Raw genomic sequence first — 21,466 nt, 5'->3', positions numbered from 1 at the left:
GACAATATCAGTGAAAAACACACCAAAATTAGTTAACAATCTGACTGAGAGTGAGCATGGTAGGAATGCATTTGATATTCAGTTTAAGAGGAAAAGGGGAGTCACAAACCATTAAATTCAAATGGATGAGAAATAACTTGACAGCAGTAGAATGGACTGAGCTGTTGATGAACAAACCTATGGACAAAATGAGAAGCACAATGAAAAACCAGTGCACATCCCAAAAAAGAAAGGCTCCACTTAGCTGCTTAAATAACTGTCGTCAACAGAATCAAGCTGAAAGAAATGCAGGAAGAAAGAGGAATTCTAGAGGACTAAAAGAGCAATAGAAACAACCATAAGGTACAAAGAAAGTAACAAGGTGAAAAAGAATGTGATAAATCTGTGAGGGATATTAAATACCACAGTAGAAGTTTTTATAAATGTGGTAAGCACGAGTGGCAAGGAGGGATGTTGGCATATCAAATCAAGTACAGATGAGACTATAATGTCTAATAAGAATATGACAAACTTATTCATTTCTTCAATTAATAATTTGCATCTTTTTCACAGTGAAGGAAGAGAACAAAATGTCAGCAGTAGAATGGAACTTGAAAATAAGTTGGGGTAGAGGAAAAAGAGGCTTAATAAATGTTTAAAAGTGATATTGGAAAAAATAATGAGACTTAAGATTGACAAATCTTCAGGATCCAATGGTTTCCACTCCAGAATATTAAAAGAAATACATAAGGAAATTGCAGATGCATTAATCTCTAAATTTGAAAATTGTGTATGTCCCACCATTATTTAAGAAGGAAGGAAGGCAGAGAGTAAAACTGGGTAACTAAAGACCTGTCAGTTAAAATCAATTGTGAGGACGTTAGTAAAAGCTACAAATATCCATATGTAGGGACCTGCCCTCTGCAGCCAAAAGGAATATGTCCAGACATTGCACCATTTTTTGAATACACAAAAGAATGGGGGACAATAGCTCCCTGTGCGTTCACCATGGCAACATCTTGACCAATCAGTGCCAGGTTGTCAACTAATCAGCACCACTTTTCTCAAGAATACAAATTGTTGCCCCCTTTGCAATCTGATATTCTTGCAGCTGCCCTGATGAGTGCAAGATGAAAAAGTTTGACAACATGTCTCTTTTTTCAGCAATACACAAGATCTGTACTACCAAGTGACAACTTTTATGGTTTTAATTTTCATTGCATCATTTTCTTCAGTGTTTGGATTTTAATAAACCAAACACTTATTCATAGAATTGGAGGCCATCTCTTAAAAGAGGATTGTCTTCAATTTACTTGCTCCATGGTTATCTTTCAACTTAAGGTCCTTGAGGCACTGCTTCAAAGTTTTTCTTCTGCATCTTTTTAGTCAACTCAATTAGCTTCCCTAAACAATTAGATGTAACTCCATTTGGTTCCGCTCTTTGTGCATGTCATAGTTAATGGTGTGAGTAAGAGATGATCAAACTAAAACTTGGGAATGTATTCAACAGTGAAATTGGGAGCATTCAAAACACGCATTTGTGCAAAGGGGCCTTGGCAGAGGTCTTCTTCTTGTTGGTGTACTAACGTGTTGTGTTGTGAATTGTCCAGTTCCAACCTCATCAGAACTGGCATTTAATTGAGTTTCATTCCCCAGAGGGAGGGAGCTAACATTGTTAATCACGTTGGGCTGCTCTTTTGCATCTCCTTAAAGTTGATGCAGACAGAGAACTGTGAATATGGTTCACCTGGACTTTTTGTTGAGGAAATTGTATCTATTGTGAAAGGAAATAAAAAGAAGGAAAATAATCATTTAGAAGTAATTACACTTTTGTCTTAGTTAGATTTCTGACACTTTGGACCTATGACTATTCTTCCACACAAGAAGTCAGCATGGAGGTGCACCGAGTAATTGGAAGACAAATGGAATGCTGGCCATTATTGCAAAGGGAGATCAAATATAAGCGTAGGGAAGTCTTGCTACAAACGTAGAGGACACTGGTGAGGCTTCACCCAGGAAACTGTGTACAGCTTTGTTTTCCTTACTGAAAGAAAGATGTCCTGGCATTGGAAGCAATCCAGGGAAGGTTCACTGGGCTGATTCCTGGGATGAAGGGGCTGTCTTATGAGGAAAGGTTGAGCAGGTTGGGTCTGTACTTATTGAAGTTTAGAAGAATGAGAGATGATCTTACTGACATTAGATTCTGAGGGGACTTGACAGGATAGATGCTGAGAGAATGTTTTCTCTCCTGGAGGAGATAGATTTTAAAGATAAAGGGGTTTCCCCATTTCATACAGGAATGAGGAGGAATTTCTTCTCCCAGAGGATTATTAGTCTTTGGAATACTCTTCCCAGAGAGCAGTAGAGGCTGGGTCTTTAAATATATTCAAGTTGGAGATTTTTGATTGACAAGGGAGTCAAGGTTTATCAGAAGTAGCAGGAAAGTGGAATTGAGGCTGCAATCAGATCAGCTACAATCTTATTGAATGGCAAAGTTGGCTCAAGGGGCCTCGTGGCATACTCCTGCTTCTATTCCTTATGATCTTATGAAAAGGCATTTAACAGTTTCAGGACTTAATATATTTGAGCAGAGATGGGGATGGTGAGAAAATAGGGTTTTGTTTAGGACAGGGTGCATTCTAGTGCTTATTGTAGCTGTTTGATTTAACGCAATCCACTGAGATCATTAAACTGGTTGTCAAGGGGGATTTGCACTGCCTATCATCTGTTTTCCTGCCAAATTGTGCAGTGGTTGTCTGCCTCGAGCCTAATCTCAGAAGGTCCACACATTGCCAGAACCACTAGCATGGCTGCAACAGGCCAAAGTATGTTTCTGAAGTATTCCTTGGGGAGAGAGGAGGTGTTTCTTCGGCCCCACAAGAAATTGTTGAATCTCCCCATGCCACATCCATTCTCTTTCCCCTGACTAGCATCAGATCTATGAATAGCCCCCCATCCAGCACTCATGAAACTATTTTCTTGGGGTCACCAGCTGAATGCAGCACCTGCCCAGTTGCCACTGACACCTTGGCTTCAGATTGGAGACTGATTTTAAAATATGAACATGAAATCACAGGAGGTTAAACAGGCCATATTTAACACTGACCACATTGGACTTGCCTCGGCTGAACCTACCCTGATCATTGTTCAGATTACAATTCAATGCTGATTGACAAGTATGAGAAGGGAGGTGGTCAGTGCAGGACTGAGGGTATTGTATCTAAATGCACGCAGTATACGGGGCAAGGTAAATGAGCTTGTTGCGCACATTGAAATTGATAAGTACGATATTGTGGGCATCACAGAGACATGGCTGCAAGGGGATCAGGGCTGGGATCTAAATATCCATATAGATATGTGTCTATTGGAAGGACAGGCAGATGGGCAAAGGAGGCAGGGTTGCATTGTTAGTAAGGAATGAAGTTAAATCGATAGCGAGAAGTGATATAGGATCAGGAAGCATAGAATCTCTGTGGGTAGAGTTGAGGAATTGCAAAGGTAAAAAGACCCTGATGGGAGTTATGTACAGGCCCTCTAGCAATGGTCAGGATGTGGGGCAGAAAATAAATCAGGAGATAGAAAAGGCATATAAAAAAGGCAATATTACAATAATCATGCAGCCTTCAATATGCAGGTAAACTGGGAAAATCAGGTAGGTAGTGGATCCTAAGAAAATGAATTTGTGGAATGTCTAAGAGATGGTTTTTTAGAGCAGCTTGTGACAGAGCCTACTAGGGTACAGGCAGTTCTGAATTTGGTGATATGCAATGAGGCAGACTTGATTAGGGAACTTAAGGTGAAGGAACCCTTAGGGTGCAGTGACCGCAGTATAATAGAATTTACCTTGCAGTTTGAGAGGGAGAAACTGGAATCAGATGTAACAGTATTACAATTAAATAAAGATAACTACAAATACATGAGGGAGGAACTGGCCAGAGAGGGAAGATAGTGGAACAGCAATGGCAGGATTTTTTGAGAGTTTTTTGGGAAGCACAACAGAAATTCATCCCAAGGAGGAGGAAACATGCTAACGGGAGGACGAGGCATCCATAGCTGATGAGGGAAGTCAAGGATAGCATAAAAGCAAAAGAAAAAGCAAACAAAGAGGCAAGGATTACATAAGAACATAAGAAATAGGAACAGGAGTAGGCCATCTAGCCCTTCGAGCCTGCCCCGCCATTCAATAAGATCATGGCTGATCTGTCGCTGCTCAGTTCCACTTTCCCGCTTTCTCCCCATAACCCTTAATCCCCTCTCTTATCAAAAACCCATCAACCCGCGTCTTAAAAATATTTAGCGAGGCAGCCTCCACCACTTCAATGGGCAGAGAATTCCAGAGATTCACCACCCCTTGAGTGAAGAAGTTCCTCCTCAACTCCGTTCTAAACCGCCCCCCTTTTATCTTGAGGCTGTGCCCCCTAGTCCTACTGTCTTTTTTGAGCGGGAAGAGTCTCTCCACCTCTATCCTATCCATCCCATTCATCATCTTATACGTCTCAATGAGATCTCCCCTCATTCTTCTAAACCCTAACGAGTACAAGCCAGAGGATTGAGAAGCCTTAAAAGCAAGCAGAGGACAACTGAAAAAAGCAATAAGGGGGGAGAAGATGAAATATGAGTATAAGCTAGCTAGTAATATAAAAGAAGATAGGAAGAGTTTTTTTCAATATATGAAAGGTAAGAGAGAGACAAAAATAGCCATTGGACCACTGGAAAATGAGGCTGGAGAAGTAATAATAGGAAACAAAGCAATGGCAGAGCAACTGAATATTACTTTGCATCAGTTTTCACAGTGGGTGACACCAGTGGGATGCCAGAGCTCCAGGAGAGTCAGGGGGCACAGATGAGTGTAGTGGCCATCACTAAGGAGAAGGTTCTGGGGAAACTGAACGTGGATAAATCACTTGGACTGGATGGACTACAACCAGGGTTCTTAAACAGATAACTGAGGAAATTGTGGAGGCATGGGTGGTGATCTTTCAGGAAACACTGGAGGCAGGGATGGTGCCAGGGGGCTGGAAAGTAGTGAATGTAACACCGCTGTTTAAGAAGGGAGGGAGGCAGCAGACGGGAAATTATAGGCCGATTAGCCTGACTTCGGTCATTGACAAGATTTTAGAGTCCATTATTAAAGATGAGATCGCAGAGTACTTGGAAGTGCATGATGCCATAGGGCTGAGTCAGCATGGCTTTGTCAAGGGAAGGTCATGTCTGACAAATCTGTTAGAGCTCTTTGAGGAGGCAACGAGGAAATTGGGTAAAGGAGACCCAGTGGATGTAATTTATTTTGATTTCCAGAAGGTCTTTGACAAGGTGCTGCATATGGGACTGTTAAATAAGTTAACTGCCCATGGTGTTAAGAGTAAGATCCTGACGTGGATAGAGGATTGGCTGACTGGCAGAAGGCAGAGAATGGGGATAAATGGGTCTTTTTCAGGGTGGAAGCTGGTGACTAGTGGTGTGCCTCAGGGGTCAGTGCTGGGACCACAACTTTTCACAATATACATTAACAATTTGGAGGAAGGAACTGAAGGCACTTTTGCTCAGTTTGCAGATAATACAAAAATATGTAAAGCGGCAGGTAATATTGAGGAAGCAGGGGCTACAGAAGGACTTGGACAAGTTAGGAGAGTGAGCAAAGAAGTGGCGGGTGGAATACAATGTGGAAAAGTGTAAGGTTATGCACTTTGGAAGGAGGAATGGAGGCGTAGACTATTTTCTAAATGGGAAAATGCTTAGGAAATGAGAAACACAAAGGGATTTGGGAGTTATTGTTCAAGATTCTCTTCAGGTTAATGTGCAGCTTCAGTCGGCAGTTGGGAAGGCAAAAGCAATGTTAGCATTCATGTTGAGAAGGCAAGAATACAAGAGCAGGGATGTACTTCTGAGGCTATATAAGGCTCTGGTCAGACCCCATTTGGAGGATTGTGAGCAGTTCTGGGCCCCATATCTAAAGAAGGATGTGTTGGCCTTGGAAAGGATCCAGAGGAGGTTCCAAGAATGATCCATGAAATGAAGAGCTTGTCATGTGAGGAACGGTTGAGGACTCTGGGTCTGTACTCGTTGGCGTTTAGAAGGATGGGGAGGGGATCTTATTAAAACTTACAGGCCTGGATAGAATGGACGTGGAGAGGATGTTTCCACCAGCAGAAAAATCTAGAAACGGAGGGCCCAACCTCAGGCTAAAGGGATGATCCTTTAAAACAAACATGAAGAGGAATTTCTTCAGCCAGAGAGTGGTGAGTCTGTGGAACTCTTTGCTGCAGAAGGCTGTGGAGGCCAGGTCATTGAGTGTCTTTAAGACAGAGATAGATAGGTTCTTGATTAATGAGGGGATCAGGGGTTATGGGAAAAAGGAAGGAGAATGGGAATGAGAAAAATATCAGCCATGATTGAATGGCGGAGCAGACTCGATGGGCCGAGAGGCCTAATTCTGCTCCTATGTCTTATGGTCTTATGAAGCATTAGTATTTTTCCTTCATTAGCTCCCTCCTCTGTAGGAGACATGCTGTAAATAGTAAAATAATGACAGAACAAACAAGACTAAATTTTCCTAACAACTACAGCAATAATTTCAACAACATTCTTAAAGCAACAATAGTTTCTAACCCACAATATCAGCTGAGCCTTTGCTCAGGGTGAAAGAGGCAGTAGGGAGTTTACAATCTGGGAGTGTGTATTTGAAGACTTACAGATTCCTTTCAGACACTGTTCTGTGTATACCCCATGATGGTTCTGCAGAAAAAAGTCAAGATAAACATGTAAATGTTTATTTACATAACATTTATGTATGTTGGGGGGGGGGCACGGCGCGGCAAAGGAACAGCCAGCACCACATAAGCTGCTTTCATTCCGTCATACAGATTACAACATAGGACAGAGGCCATTCAGCCCAGTGCATCTGTCCCAGTGCTGGCTCTATGAACAGAGCTGCTGGGAACAATTTTCAACTTCCCATTGCCCAATTCTTTTCTGAAAGAACAGATGACAGTTAGAAATCAGGCTCACCTGATACAGATTTCAAATGAGTCTACAAGGTCCCTCAGTGGACTCAACTAGCAGGGGACTGCTTTCATGAGCAGAATCTTGAGGCCCCGATGGGAGCAATTAAATGCAAAAGTTGGGGGCATATCCGTTTGCCAGCAGCATCCTGCTCTAGATCATTTTACCACAGGCAGGTAGCCAGTTAAAGCTCTTTAAAGCCTTATTATCAGAAGTTGACTGCAGTTTCCCAGGTAAATTGGGAATTGGTGCTCCAGACAGGATTTAAGGCTTTCCCTGAGGCCTTCCCTGGTCACAGCTATGCTTGGAGGCTCTCTCTCTCTCTCTCTCTCTCTCTTTTACCTGAACTGCATATACTGCTTTTTCAGTGCTACACAGCCTCAAACTTTGAGAGCCCTCTCATCAATTTGATAGTAAGCCCATCTTCAGGCCACTAATAGGCAACTTCAGAAGAAACCACTTTCGAGTGCCTGTTTTCCCATACAGGTGTGGGGTTGTGACCTCCATTTGACCCTAACATTGGGCTCCTGAGCCAAAAGGCAAAATTCTGGCCATTGTTTAAATTGGGATCCTTTGCTAATTGAGGGACCCAGTTTTCAAAATACAAGCAGAAATAGGTAGAGCAATTTATATTCATCAGTTCTTTTCCCTTTCTATCTTTTCTGATTATATGTTCTGCGATAATTCTCCTTTATCTCCTTGAAGTGCACCCCTTAACATCCCCCAAAGCTGACGATTTCTGTCTGTTTTTCCATTTCATCATGCCGATTCCTCGCCTCTTGTGCCCCTGAATACCCATCCTACTTTCTGCTTTTCAATCTGAGTCATACCTATTGCACAGTTACTTTCCTTGTACTGCAATGAAGAGCCAGCAGAATCAGAATATCCAGCCAGATCAATGATGATCTAAGTGCTTCCATTTTAACATTAATAAGAAGTTGATATACATGAGTCTCTTTTCAAACTTTAAGTAAGCTATAAATAAAATGTGGAACGTTCTGAAACAGAACTTCAGATCATTTTGGAACCCAGCATTGCTCCTCAGACTGTAGTTGAAGTGCTCCAAATTCACAAGTTCCAGGTCGCTGAATCACAGAATTATTGCAGCTCAGATGGAAGCCATTCAGCCCATCGTGACTGCACCAACTCTCCAAATAGCACTTCAATGAGTGCCATTCTCCTGCCTTCTCCCTGTAAAACTGCACATTGTTTCTTCAAAAGTCATTTAATGCTCTCTAGAATGTTTTGATTGAATCTGCCTTCGCCACACTTCCAGGCAGTACATTCCAAACACTAAGGGGGTGATTCTCTCAAAAAAGTTCTAAGTGCTGAATTCTTGGGAAAGCTGGGGTAAATCATTTTTTTTGTGGGATTTCAGACTCGAATCTCCCACAATCGTGAATGTCATTAAAACCTCGGGGGCAGCTTATTGATGCCACACTTTGACAGTACCGGAACTCTGCACATGCGCAGTGATCCCAAACTGTCAGCCTGCAGTTTGCTGGCCTGCCTACGACCCCTGCAGTGCTGTACCCCCAGCCCCTCTGTGGCCTCCCACCCATTTTTGGGCAAGCCCTGACCTTCCCCCTGTCCCAAGCCACCCCAATCTCCAGCCCTCTCACCACCACCACCCCCCCCACCCCCACCGCCCCCCCCCCCCCCCCCCCACAGCAGTGACAATCCCCTTGCATGGGAGACAGGTTCCTCCCCAGCAGACCACACCCCCCCTCACCTGTCCAACCTGGTTGTTGGCGTCGCTCCTGCACAAGAAAGATCCCCATGCAGAATGAAAATGGGACCTCCCACTCCCACTAATTGGCCCCTGAGTCCTGCTCCCTAACCTCCGCCCCCTTGGCAGTGCCCAATACCCATGGGGCAGTGCCAAGGTGCCCTGGGCACTGGCACTCTGCGCCTTGGGCAGTGCCAGGGGCACAGGCTGGCACTGTCAAGGTGAACATAATAAGAAGTCTCACAACACCAGGTTAAAGTCCAACAGGTTTATTTGGTAGTAAATGCAACTAGCTTTCGGAGCTCTGCTCCTTCGTCAGGTGAGTGGGGAGTTCTGATCACAAAACAGGGCATATAAAAGCACACACTCAGTTTATAGAATACCGATTAGAATGTGAGTCTTTACAGCCAATCAAGTCTTAGAGGTACAGACAGTGTGAGTGGAGATAGCATTAAGCACAGGTTAAAGGGATGTGTATTGTCTCCAGACAGTACTGTAAGTGAGATTTTGCAAGCCCTGCCAAGTCATGGGGGTTACAGATAGTGTGACATGAACCCAAGATCCCGGTTGACGCCGTCCTCGTGTGTGCAGAACTTGGCTATTAGTCTCTGCTCAGCAACTCTGCGCTGTCGTGTGTCGTGAAGGCCACCTTGGAAAACACTTACCCGAAGATCAGAGGCTGAATGCCCGTGACTGCTGAAGTGTTCACCAACAGGAAGAGAACAGTGTTGCCTGGTGATTGTCGAGCGGTGTTCATTCATCCGTTGTCGTAGTATCTGCATGGTCTCCCCAGTGTACCATGCTTCAGGACATCCTTTCCTGCAGCGTGTCAGATAGACAGCGTTAGCCAAGTTGCAAGAGTATGTACCATGCATTTGGTGGATGGTGTTCTCATGTGAGGCGATGGCATCCGTTCGATGATCCAGCACATCTTGCAGAGGTTGCTGTGGCAGGGTTGTGTGGTGTTATGGTCACTGTTCTCCTGAAGGCTGGGTAGTTTGCTGCGGACAATGGTCTGTTTGAGGTTGTGCGGTTGTTTGAAGGCAAGAAGTGGGGGTGTAGAGATGGCCTTGGCAAGATGTTCATCTTCATCAATGACATGTTGAAGACTCCAGAAAAGATATCATAGCTTCTCCGCTCCGGGGAAGTACTGGACGACGAAGGGTACCCTGTCCACCGTGTCCCATGTTTGTCTTCTGAGGAGGTCGGTGCGGTTTTTCACTTTGGCACGTTGGAACTGTCGATCGATGTGTCGAGCGCCGTATCCTGTTCTTATGAGGACATCTTTCAGAGGTGTCTGTTGCGATTGACCTCATCTGAGCAGATCCTGTGTATACAGAGAGCTTGTCCGTAGGCGATGGCTTCTTTAATGGAGAAGTGAAGCATCGTGAGATTATCCGTGGGCTTGGGGTACAGTGAGGTGCTGAGGTGACCATCCTTAATGGAGATGCATGTGTCCAAGAATGCAACCGATTTTGGAGAGTAGTCCATGGTGAGTCTGATGGTGGGATGGAACTTGTTGATGTTATCATTTAGTTGTTTCACTGATTGTTCAAAGGAAGAAAATGTCATTGATGTATCTAGTGTATAGCATTGGTTGAAGGTCCTGTGCAGTAAAGAAGTCGTTCGAACCTGAGCATGAAGATGTTGGCATATCGAGGTACGAATTTGGTCCCCATGGCTGTTGTGTGTGCCTGGATGAAGAACTGGTTGTTGAAGATGAAGACATTATGGTCCAGGATGAAGCATCTGGAAACTGGCAGTTGTCAGTGTTGAGTACTGAGGCAGTTGCAGCAATGCCATTGTCGCGGGGGTGCTGGTGTAGAGTGCCGAGGCATCCACTGGGACAAGGAGTGCTCTTGGTTCAACTGCTCTATGTGTGCTGAGTTTCTGTAGGAAGTCTGCAGTGTCACGACAAAAGCTGGGGGTTCTTTGTATGATGGCTTTCAGGATGCCCTCGATGTAGCCGGAGAGGTTCTCGCACAGGGTCCCATTGCCTGATACGATGGAACAGCAGGGTATGTTTGCCTTGCGTATCTTCGGGAGGCAGTAGAGATCTCCAATGCGGGGAGTACATGGGATGAGAGCACGGAGGGTGCTCTGAAGGTCCGGATCTAAGGTCTTGATAAGAGTGTTGAGTTGATGGTTGTGTTCTTTGGTCGGATCTGCAGGTAACTGTCTGTAGTGTTCCTCGTTGTTCAGTTGTCGGTACACTTCTTTGCAGTAATCCATTCTGTTCAGTATGACGATGGCCCCTCCTTAGTCTGCTGGTTTGATGACAAAGTTGCGGTTGATCTTGAGAGTGCGGATGGCGTTGCGTTGTGCTTGGGTGATGTTCAGGGCTGTCTTGTGAGTGCGGTTGATGAATCTAGTGTTGACGCACCTCCTGATGTCTTGGGCATACATGTCAAGTCGAGGGCAGCGGCCTTCTGGAGGACTCCAATTGGACTCTTTCCTCTTCGGTTGCTGTACAGTGGATCTCCTCTGTCGGCTGTTCCGGTTCATTGCCTGTCTCATTATATTCGCTGTTGGCCTCTTGGGGTTTGTGGAAGAACTCTGCAGCCTCATTTGCCTGGTGAATTCCTCTGTGTCTGCTGCGAGACTGATGGGTCCATTTTGGGGGTGGGCCAGAAATTGAGCCCTCGGCTGAGAATTTCAATTTCATCTGGTTGAAGTGTGTAGTCTGACAAGTTGACAATGGACTTCCCTGTTGTGGTACTGTTTTCTACTTTGGTGCTGGGGGAGGCTTGGTTGCTGCTGGTGGTAATGTTGAGTTTCTCAAGTTTCCTGTTCTTGGTGTGCATGTAGATGGCATAGTTCCTTTGTCTTGTCTGCTTGGCAGAGTTTCGCAGCTGGTCTGCGTCCTGAGCACAAGTTGAGAATATGGATTTTGTCTTGGTTTTCAGGATGCAGCGTTTGCTGCACAGCTGGTGTATGAGGTGGTTGAGGAGTATAAGAGAGGTGCAATAACAAAGTCTCTGCACCTCTGCACATTGCACATTGCAAAGTCTCTGTAGCTCTGCACATTGTCTGCATCATTAAGACTTGATTAGCTGTAAAGACTTGCATTCTAATCGGTATTCTGTAAATTCTTTATATGGTTAATACGTTTAACCTATGCTTAATGCTATCTCCACTCACATTGTCTGCACCTTTAAGACTTGATTAGCTGTAAAGTCTTGCATTCTAATCAATGTTTTGTAAACTGAGTGTGTGCCTTTATATGCCCCTTTTGTGATCAGAACTCCCCACTCACCTGACGATGGAGCAGCGCTCCGAAAGCTAGTGGCTTTTGCTACCAAATAAACCTGTTGGACTTCAACTTGGTGTTGTGAGGCTTCTTACTGTGTTTACCCCAGTCCAACATCAGCATCTCCACATCATGATGTCAGGTGCCCAGGGGCATCATCCCCCTGCCACTTGACCCATTGGGAGCCACGATTGCTCCCCCTTCACTCCAGTGGGGTCTCCTGTTAGTTCCCCGAAAGTGGGGAGCGACTCTAAACCCTGCTGGAATGGCACTGATGCTATCGGGCCCAGAAAATACAGCCCCAGGCCTTGATAATGACATTTAAATTACGTTCAAATAAGATTAAAATAACTTGCCTGCTGTTCTTGCTGGTTTCCAACGTGGTCCCAACCATGCTGAACATCCATCGCTAGGAGATTCGCATGCATTGGGAATGTGTGTGTGAATCCCATGATTTGGCACATATGCAATTCTCCCGGCTTGGCGTGCTAAAAAATTAGCGCGATGGGATGGGAGAATCGCCCCCAAAATGTCCATTCTTTTCTCATGTTGCAATTACTTCTGCTCTCAATTACTTCAAAATCGATGCCCTTTCATTCTTAATCCTTTCACAAGTGGCAACTGTTTCTCCCTATCTACTCTGTCCAGACCCTTTGTGATTTTGAATACCTCTATCTCCCCTCAGCCTTCTTTTCCCCAAGGGAAACAGTCCCAAATTCCCCAATCTATCCTCAACTGAAGTTCCTCATCCCCAGAATCATTCTCGTGAATCTTTTCTGTACTGTCTCCAATTTCTTCATATAAGAACATAAGAACATAAGAAATAGGAGCAGGAGTAGGCCATCTAGCCCTTCGAGCCTGCCCCGCCATTCAATAAGATCATGGCTGATCTGTCGTGGCTCAGTTCCACTTTCCCGCCCTCTCCCCATAACCCTTAATCCCCTCTCTTATCAAGAACCCATCAACCCGCTTCTTAAAAATATTTAGCGAGGCAGCCTCCACCACTTCAACGGGCAGAGAATTCCAGAGATTCACCACCCTTTGAGTGAAGAAGTTCCTCCTCAACTCCGTTCTAAACCGCCTCCCCTTTATCTTGAGGCTGTGCCCCCTAGTCCTACTGTCTTTTTTGAGCGGGAAGAGTCTCTCCACCTCTATCCTATCCATCCCATTCATCATCTTATACGTCTCAATGAGATCTCCCCTCATTCTTCTAAACTCTAACGAGTACAAGCCTAGTTTATTCAGCCTCTCCTCATAGCTCAATCCCCTCAACTCCGGTATCAGCCTAGTAAACCTCCTCTGCACTCCCTCCAGGGCCAAAATATCCTTTTGGGCGCCGCAGGTACTCCAGCTGCGGCCTCACCAATGCCCTATACAGCTGCAGCAAGACCTCCCTACTTTTATATTCAATCCCCCTCGCTATGAAGGCCAGCATCCCATTCGCCTTCCTGACCACCTGCTGCACCTGCAAGCTGGGTTTTTGCGATTCATGCACAAGGACCCCGAGGTCCCTCTGCACCGTCGCCTGCTGCAGTTTTTCGCCACGTAAGTAATAGTCCTTCCTACCATTCTTCCTACCAAAGTGGACCACCTCACACTTGCCAACATTAAATTCCATTTGCCATTTCCTGGCCCATTCGCCCAGCCTATCTAGATCCTTCTGCAGACTCTCCACACCCTCCGCACAATTTGCCTTTCCCCCAATCTTGGTGTCATCAGCAAATTTCGACACCCTGCACTCGGTTCCCTCCTCCAGATCATCTATATAAATGGTAAATAGCTGAGGCCCCAGCACCGACCCCTGGGGCACCCCACTAGTCACCAACCGCCAATCCGAATAGCACCCATTGACCCCCACTCTCTGCCTCCTATTTGACAACCAATCCTCTATCCACGCTAACACCCTACCCCCAGCTCCATGTCCCCTGACCTTCTGCAATAACCTCTTGTGAGGTACCTTGTCAAACGCCTTCTGAAAATCCAGAAAGACCACATCCACCGGCTCTCCTCTATCCACTGCCCTAGACACATCCTCATAGAACTCCAGTAAATTTGTCAGACACGACTTCCCTTTAATGAAACCGTGTTGCGTCCGCCCTATCAAGCAATTCCCTTCAAGATGCCTCGCTATTTCCTCCTTAATGACGGATTCTAACATTATCCTTCCTAAAATGTGGTGCCCAGAATTGTATGCAATACTCCTGCTGATGCCTAACTACTGTTTTATTCTTTGGAAGTTTTTCAGTCCTTTGTGGAGTTTTACTTGGACCAGGCGTACTTGGTCACCACAGTTCTTCCTTCTGACAGGGCATGTGTGGCCAGCCCTCCAGGTAGCAGCAGGTACACATGGGTCTGCATTTGTAATGGGCCATGTGGGAAACCTCACTCGCATTGCACTCAAAAATATCATTCACAATGGAGTTCATGATGCTCATGGCCTGGGAGAAGATTCCTGATGTTGGAGTGATCCTGCTTTATCACTTTGTAGATGGTGTAATTCTCTGTCCTTGATTTTTGCTGCTTCTTCCCATCCTTTGCTATTGCTTTACTCAGAGCCTTCTTTGTGCCCTGCATAGCAACTACTTTTTTAATCTCTTCAGCCATCTTCAATCTCAATTTCAGATAAAGAAACACCATTTACTATATTTAATTTAACCAATCTCTCATTGGTAACAGTACACAGCCTGCTTCAAAAGAAAGTCAAAGTTGCTTTATTTCTTTAAAATAATATTGAGCATAATTGGCCTGCAAATCCTTCTAAAAAGGTGGAAGATAAGGCCAGTTTCTCTAACCATCAGCTAATTACCAAACCATTACAATGAAAGCAAAAAAAAATCAAACAACAAATACTGAAAACTTCAAATGAAAATTAAGAACACGTAGAAATAAACAGAAGACCTGGAGGCACCAGAAAAAAAACATTTTAGGCAGAAGGAATTAATGTAAATCAAGACTTTAGTCCAAAGACTAGGCTGACATTTCACTGAAGCATGCAGGCCATGCTGCACTGACATTTGGATGAGATGTTAATCCGGGGTCCTGCTTGTCCTCTCAGGTGGATGTGAAATATCCTATGGATTCCCCCATATCCCTGCCCCCAGTACCCTAGCCAATATTTATCCCACGACCATTTTTACTAAAACAGAGTAGCCGGTCATCTACTTTATTGTGGGATCTTGGTGTGGGCAATTTCGAATAACATAAGAACGTAAAGATTAGGAACAGGAGTAAGCCATCTGGCCCCTCAAGCCTGCTCCGCCATTCAATGAAATCATGGCTGATCTTTTTGTGAACTCAGCTCCACTTATCATAACCCTTAATTCCTTTACTGTTCAAAAATTTATCTATCCTTGCCTTAAAAACATTCAATGAGGTAGCCTCAACTGCTTCACTGCATAGGGAATTCCATAGATTCACAACTCTTTGTGTGAAGAACTTCCTCATCAACTCAGTCCTAAATCTGCTTCCCGTTATTTTGAGTTCTAGTTTCACCTGCCAGTGGAAACAACTTCCCTGCTTCTATCTTACCTATTCCCTTCATAATCTTATATGTTTCTATAAAATCTTCCTTCATTCTTCTGAATTCCAATGAGAATAGCCCCAGTCTACTTAATCGTTACTCATAAGCCAACCCTCTCAACTCCGGAATCAACCTAGTGAATCTCCTCTGCATCCCCTCCAATGCCCGTATATCCTTTCTCAAGTAAGGAGACTAAAACTGTACACAGTTCTCCAGGTGTGGCCTCACCAGCTGCATCATGCTGCATCATGACCTTGCTGTTTTTAAACTCCATCCCTCTAGCAATAAAGGACAAAATTCCATTTGCCTTCTTAACCTGCTACACCTGCAAACGAATTCCTTGTGATTCTTGCACAGGGACATCCATAAGAACAGAGTGATGACAGTGTGGAATGAGGCCACTCAATCCATTGTGTCAATGTTTTCTCCCTGCAAGGCTCCCTTTCCCTGAAGCCCTGCGAATTTTTCCTATTGGATGATTATCCAATTCTTCTTTGAAAGCCATGATTGAGTCAACCTCAACCACATTCTCAGGCAGTGCATTCCAGCTTCTCATCAGTCAACTGTGTGAAAAAAGATTTTCCTCATATTGCCTTTGGTTCTTTTGTCATATGCATCTCAATTCAATGTTCTCTAGTTCCCAGTTCTTTCACCAATGGCAGAGGATTCTCCGTATCTATTCTATCTAGACCTCTCATTAGTTTGAACAAATCACTTCTCAAATTTCTCTTCTCTAAGGAGAATGGCCTCAACTTCTTCCATCTGTCCTCATAAGAGAAGTTCCTCATCTCTGACACTACTTTTGTAAATCTTTTCTGCACCTTCTCTTATACCTTCACATCTTTTCAAAGGTCTGGCACCCAGAACTGGACGTAATACTCCAGATGAGGAAAAGCCAATGTTTCATAAAGATTCACCAAAACTGTTCTGCCTTCTTGTGAGTTGCAAACTGAACTCCCAACTGATATACAACTTTGCCTAGGAGTGTGAGTGCAGAGGTGGTTAATAAGGCCCAGCTCAGTTCTCAGTGACTGTTGCACAACACCTAACACTTCTAAAGACCCTCTGAACCTCACCCATCCTACCTTGCACTCTCACATCTAATACCCTGTGCCCTCTCTATGCACCCCCATGTATCCTACATAGCCATTCATCAGTATCCACTATGTAGAGTCATCAAATTCTAATATCTATGGAAAATATTTTATATCCCTTGGGAGGAAAATAAACTTCTTACCATCTTATAAAAGTTTCCATCAAATATATTATCATTGACGCTTTGATTAAAAAGTATTCTGCCTTGTGAAAAAAGCTTTGTGATACTTGCTGTTACTCTGCTAATAGTCTGTCTGAACAGAAACTACATCAAAGACACAATCAGATATTACAACCTCTTCAAACTATGATTTATTCTCAGAAGAATAGAGCATCTGCTGTACTAAAACTTGTTTATACTTCGAGCTCAGCCAAACATTCATAATGACCACAGTTGTCCCAAACTATTTTCTGAGATGTAAAGAACAGAAGGTGCTCATTCTCTCTTCGCCCCGCGCTTTTGCCTCCCTCCCTGTCCTTTCTGAAACATCTGAAACCCGGCACCTGAAGTATCCAGTCCAAGTGACTAATAAGCCAGAATTGTCAGTCCATTTAAATCACAGTGCAAAACATGACAGCATAGTCTGACAGGACATTTGTAACATTTTTCATTGCATTATGATACTTCCTTCATAGTTTTTATATACAATAGTATCTACAAATCATAGAAACAAAATGTGCTTTGCTGTGGCCTAAGGCTCTGGTGATACGGTTGCACTACATCCCAGATATGACAAGAGGCAAAGTTTCCTTTTCGTTTTGAAGATTTCTTGATATATTTTGTTGAACCCAAGGTTGTGCTCTGGACCCAGGTCTTGTTTTTTTTATCACTTTTGAACTTAAATAGCATAAATATTTGTTTCAAATGATTTAAAGCTTGGAAGTATTTAAAAGCAAAAATAAATCAAAGATTCAGTTAGACATCAATCATTCACTGACCTACTTGCTCTTTTATTTAGGATATATCTGGCCGTTACCTGCCAAACTCTGTCCCATATGGATTTATTTTGATGTGCTGTTTTCAACTGCATCCATCATGCATTTGTGCGCAATATCATTGGATCGGTACATTGCGATCCGGAATCCTATCCATCACAGTCGCTGCAACTCAAGAACGAAAGCATTCATGAAAATAATTGCTGTTTGGACAATATCTGTTGGTAAGTGCACAATATGTCATTACCCAGAGCAAGATTATGATTCTGTCTTTTTTGTCTCCTCTTCGCCCCCTCCTCTTTCCTGAATAATGAAATCTCCGATGTGGAATAATTATAGCCTCTAATTTTTTTAAAATTGTGACAGTGGTTAATAAGCAGCCTGATGATAATATGAGGCTAACTATGCCTTTGAGAATGGTAATCAGTTTGATATTGGTGTATTGCAGAGACAGATATAAACAGAGGCTTATTTTAAGATGGGACATTATATAATATTCAAAGTTAAACCAGTACTGGAAAATAGTGGGAGCTAAATGGAAAGGAAGAAACTCGTCAACATTTTGCCATAAAGGATGATTTGTCCCAAAGGATTAGTACGTAACCCATTCATCTCTGTCACCTGCTTTGATGTTCAGCCCAGTCGGAGGGATGAAATTCTCTGCTGTTCTGGTAAACGAATAAAAGTGTTTTTGCATTTATGCAGCACTTTCCACACCATTCCAAAGCACTTTGCAGCCAATCAAGTACCTTTTTTAATGATAGTCATTGTTCTAATGTAGGAAACACAGCAACCAATTTACACAGAGCAAACACCCACAAATGGCAGATGAATCTACTTTAGAAATGTTGGGTGAGGGCTGAATGAAGGGATCTTTCCTGCTGTTCTTCAAAAAGTGCCATGGAACCTTTTAGGTCTTCCTGAGACAACAGCCAAGGCCTCAGTTTAATGTCCCATCAAAAAATCATCACCTCTGACTGGGCAGCACTCTCTCATTCTATATCCAAGCCTCGATTCTCTGCCCTAGAGTGAGACTTAAGTCCACAAATTTATAGCTCGAGTAGAATTTAATGTGGCCCCTGTCCACTCCAGCTGCCGGCAGGAGACAGGGTGGGCGTTTAAATTTCCCAGAAAGGTTCCCACCCTCCCCAACCTATCTGCAGCTTTATGCTGGGGCAGACCCCATGCCCCAAAGAAGACCCTCAAATGTCCAATTATTGAGCCCCGGTGAGAGGAGTTTCTGGTATGATGGAAATCCAAAAATAAATTGCATTCAGGTCTGGAGGGAGGGGGAGTAGTGGGTACATCTCCATCAGCAACCCCTTAACCTTGGGTATCCCCCTTCCTTAAGCTCCGCTAATTATGGGATCTTCCTCCCCCACAGCCTCTCCATTGACACCAGCAATCCCTCTCTATCCACCCCACAGGCCCATCTCCAGCCAATTAATGCTCTTTGGAGTATGCAGAAGCTGTGGGTCAGGATGGCAGGCAGGGAAGTTGCCCCATCCTAAATCTCCTGACCAAGGCTAAGAGTGTTATCAATTGAGCAACAGCTACACCTATCGGGGCAGTGTCAAAGATGAAAGGACACCATACAAACCTCAACAGTCCTTTTTGACAGCACTCCTACCTTCGCTTCCAGCTGAAAGCATCAAGGACCAACTAGATTCCTCCGAGATCGGGACCTGCCTCTTGATTAAATTGCTATTCCCATCACTGCAAAAGGTACACCCTTTGAGTGGTACTGCAGCTGATCTGGCCATCTCAGTGTTAATACTGAGAGAAAAGCATTCTTTTTATCAGCAACTATGTCAAAGAATATTTAACCATCAAAAATTTGGTATTCCACTGGTGATAATACGTTAAGAAGATTATTAGATAAGCTTTCATGCTTTAGTTGTTTTTCCTTATTGGGAATTTAAGTGCAGAATGTTAGACTACAAATTTTCACCATCTCGTCTAACAGGAAGTGTGCAGGAAGCAAAGCAAGTACATTCGTTTCCAATCTTGAATTCCTGATATGAGTCTTAGTGTTCAAAGGCTCTGCATCATAAACACTAACTGATAAAATATCACACCATTTCATCAATGTGATAGACAATTATATAGCGTGTTTAACATAGTGACAAGTCACAAGGTGCTTCACAGAAACAGAATCAGACAAAAATTGACACTGTGCCAAAAAAGGCATGAATAGTGTAGAAGCTTGGCAAAATATGTAACTTCTTAGGAGAGAGAGGTGGTGAAAGGGAAGAAGCTTAGGGAGTACATTACAGAACCCAATTCCTAGACAGCTGAAAGAACGGCCATCAATGTTGGGAGCAAGAATTGAAAAGTGTGCACAGGCAGGTAGAGTTGGAGATACGCATAGTTCCCTGAGGAATGCAGGACTGGAGGGCTGTATGTGGATAAGGAGGGCAAGGTTAGATAAGGAGGCATTTGAACATGAGACTGAGAATTTTAAAATAGAATGTCGATGGACTGGGAACAAATTTCAGTCAGTGGGCACAGGGCTAATCCATGAACAAGAATTCATCCAGGATATGCACAGTACATAAGATTTGGATAAGCTCCAGTTTTGGAATGTGGAAGATGGGAAGCTAGTCAGGAAAACACTGGAATAGTCAAATCTAAATTAACAAAGCCATGGTTAAAGATTTCATCAGCAGGTAGCTGAGGAAGAGGTAGACATGAGCAATATTGGAGAAAAGGTGGTAGGCAGTCTTCATGATGGAGAGGACATCAGGTCAGAACAACAGCTCAAAATCAAATACGACACCGAGTTGCAAATAGTCTGGTTCAGTCTGACCACATAGGCCGTCGGATTGATGGCAAAAGAATTTGTGATGAGGCTGAGACCAATTACTTTAATCTTTCCAGTCTTTCATTTAAGTAAATTTTGTCTCATCCCAGTCTGGATGTCAAACAAGCAGAGTGATAATATGGAAGTGTCGAGAGTATGGTAATGAGGTAGAACTGGTGTTGTCAGTGTCCATATGGAAAGTAGGATTTTAGGAAACACTACCCATGAAGATCTCTGTAACCCAACCCTATTATGATATTTCAGCCATATCTTTTGATCTTGGCTGAAGCATCGAAGAGTTAGTTCATCCTCTCTAGGGGAAGATCACTGAGCACAAGAAGTGGAAGATAGTAGAACAACTCCCTTTTCAAGACAATACCTGATGTATTCAGGGAAAGTTTTAAAGGTCCAAGTCTTTCACTTGGTGAGTAAGTTAGTGAATGGGTGAGTGGAAGGGTGGGTAAGTGAGTTTGTAGTTGTGTCGGGTGGTCAGGGAGTAGTTGAAAAGTTGGGGAATTAGATGAAGGGTAGTTGGCTACTTTGGAAAGTTAGTCAGCTTGTTGGGGGCGAGTGATCAGGCGGTGTCAGTTACAGTGCTTAGTGGAGTTACACTGGATAACCACTGTAACATTTCCAGGGTAAGTATGCAGATGAATCCTGCATATCTGACCGAGTCACTCCCCCTGAGTTCAAGGTTGGAGGTTTTCATAGGGTGTCCATCAGAAGTTGAAACTATTCAAGCAATTTGCACATATGTGTATGTGCATCAGGACTTGCAGGCTCCTGATACACATCTCCCAACATTTGTCCCATCTCTGACTTTCCAGAGGGCAGAAGATTTGGACCATTGTCATTTAGTAACAAAATAACTCAGTTGATAGCACTCATACTCTTGATGTTAGATGATTGTGGGCTCAAATTACACAAACTGGCTTGAGAACAGAAATCAAGGCTGACACCCCAGTGCAGTATTGAGGGAATGCTGCATGTTGGATGGAGATGCTGGGTGCGATCTTATGAAAAAAATTTGAAGTGCTGAATGAACAAGAAAACAGGAGACAATCACACTGTTGTTTAGGCAAGCCACGAGTCACAATCTTATGGTATTTAATGCAAAAAAAGTTCCAGATGTGATTCCCACCAGTAGAGAGG

General features: G+C 43.7%; 1 protein-coding gene across 1 annotated transcript in view; it reads left to right on the top strand.

The window, feature by feature from the left end:
- htr2aa (5-hydroxytryptamine (serotonin) receptor 2A, genome duplicate a) overlaps positions 1-21,466 on the top strand; it is a 90,176-nt gene that overhangs the window by 26,801 nt on the left and 41,909 nt on the right. The window contains exon 2 of the mRNA XM_080203325.1: positions 17,535-17,735. Within this exon, the coding sequence (XP_080059451.1) occupies positions 17,535-17,735 (201 nt within the window). The remainder of the gene's footprint in view (positions 1-17,534; positions 17,736-21,466) is intronic.

This window comes from Carcharhinus amblyrhynchos, chromosome 15 (genome assembly GCF_965287045.1).
Source record: "Carcharhinus amblyrhynchos chromosome 15, sCarAmb.v2.hapA, whole genome shotgun sequence".
NCBI classification, from domain to species: Eukaryota; Metazoa; Chordata; class Chondrichthyes; order Carcharhiniformes; family Carcharhinidae; genus Carcharhinus; species Carcharhinus amblyrhynchos.
The sequence above is the reverse complement of the archived record's forward strand: the minus strand, read 5'-3'. Positions and strand labels throughout refer to the sequence as shown.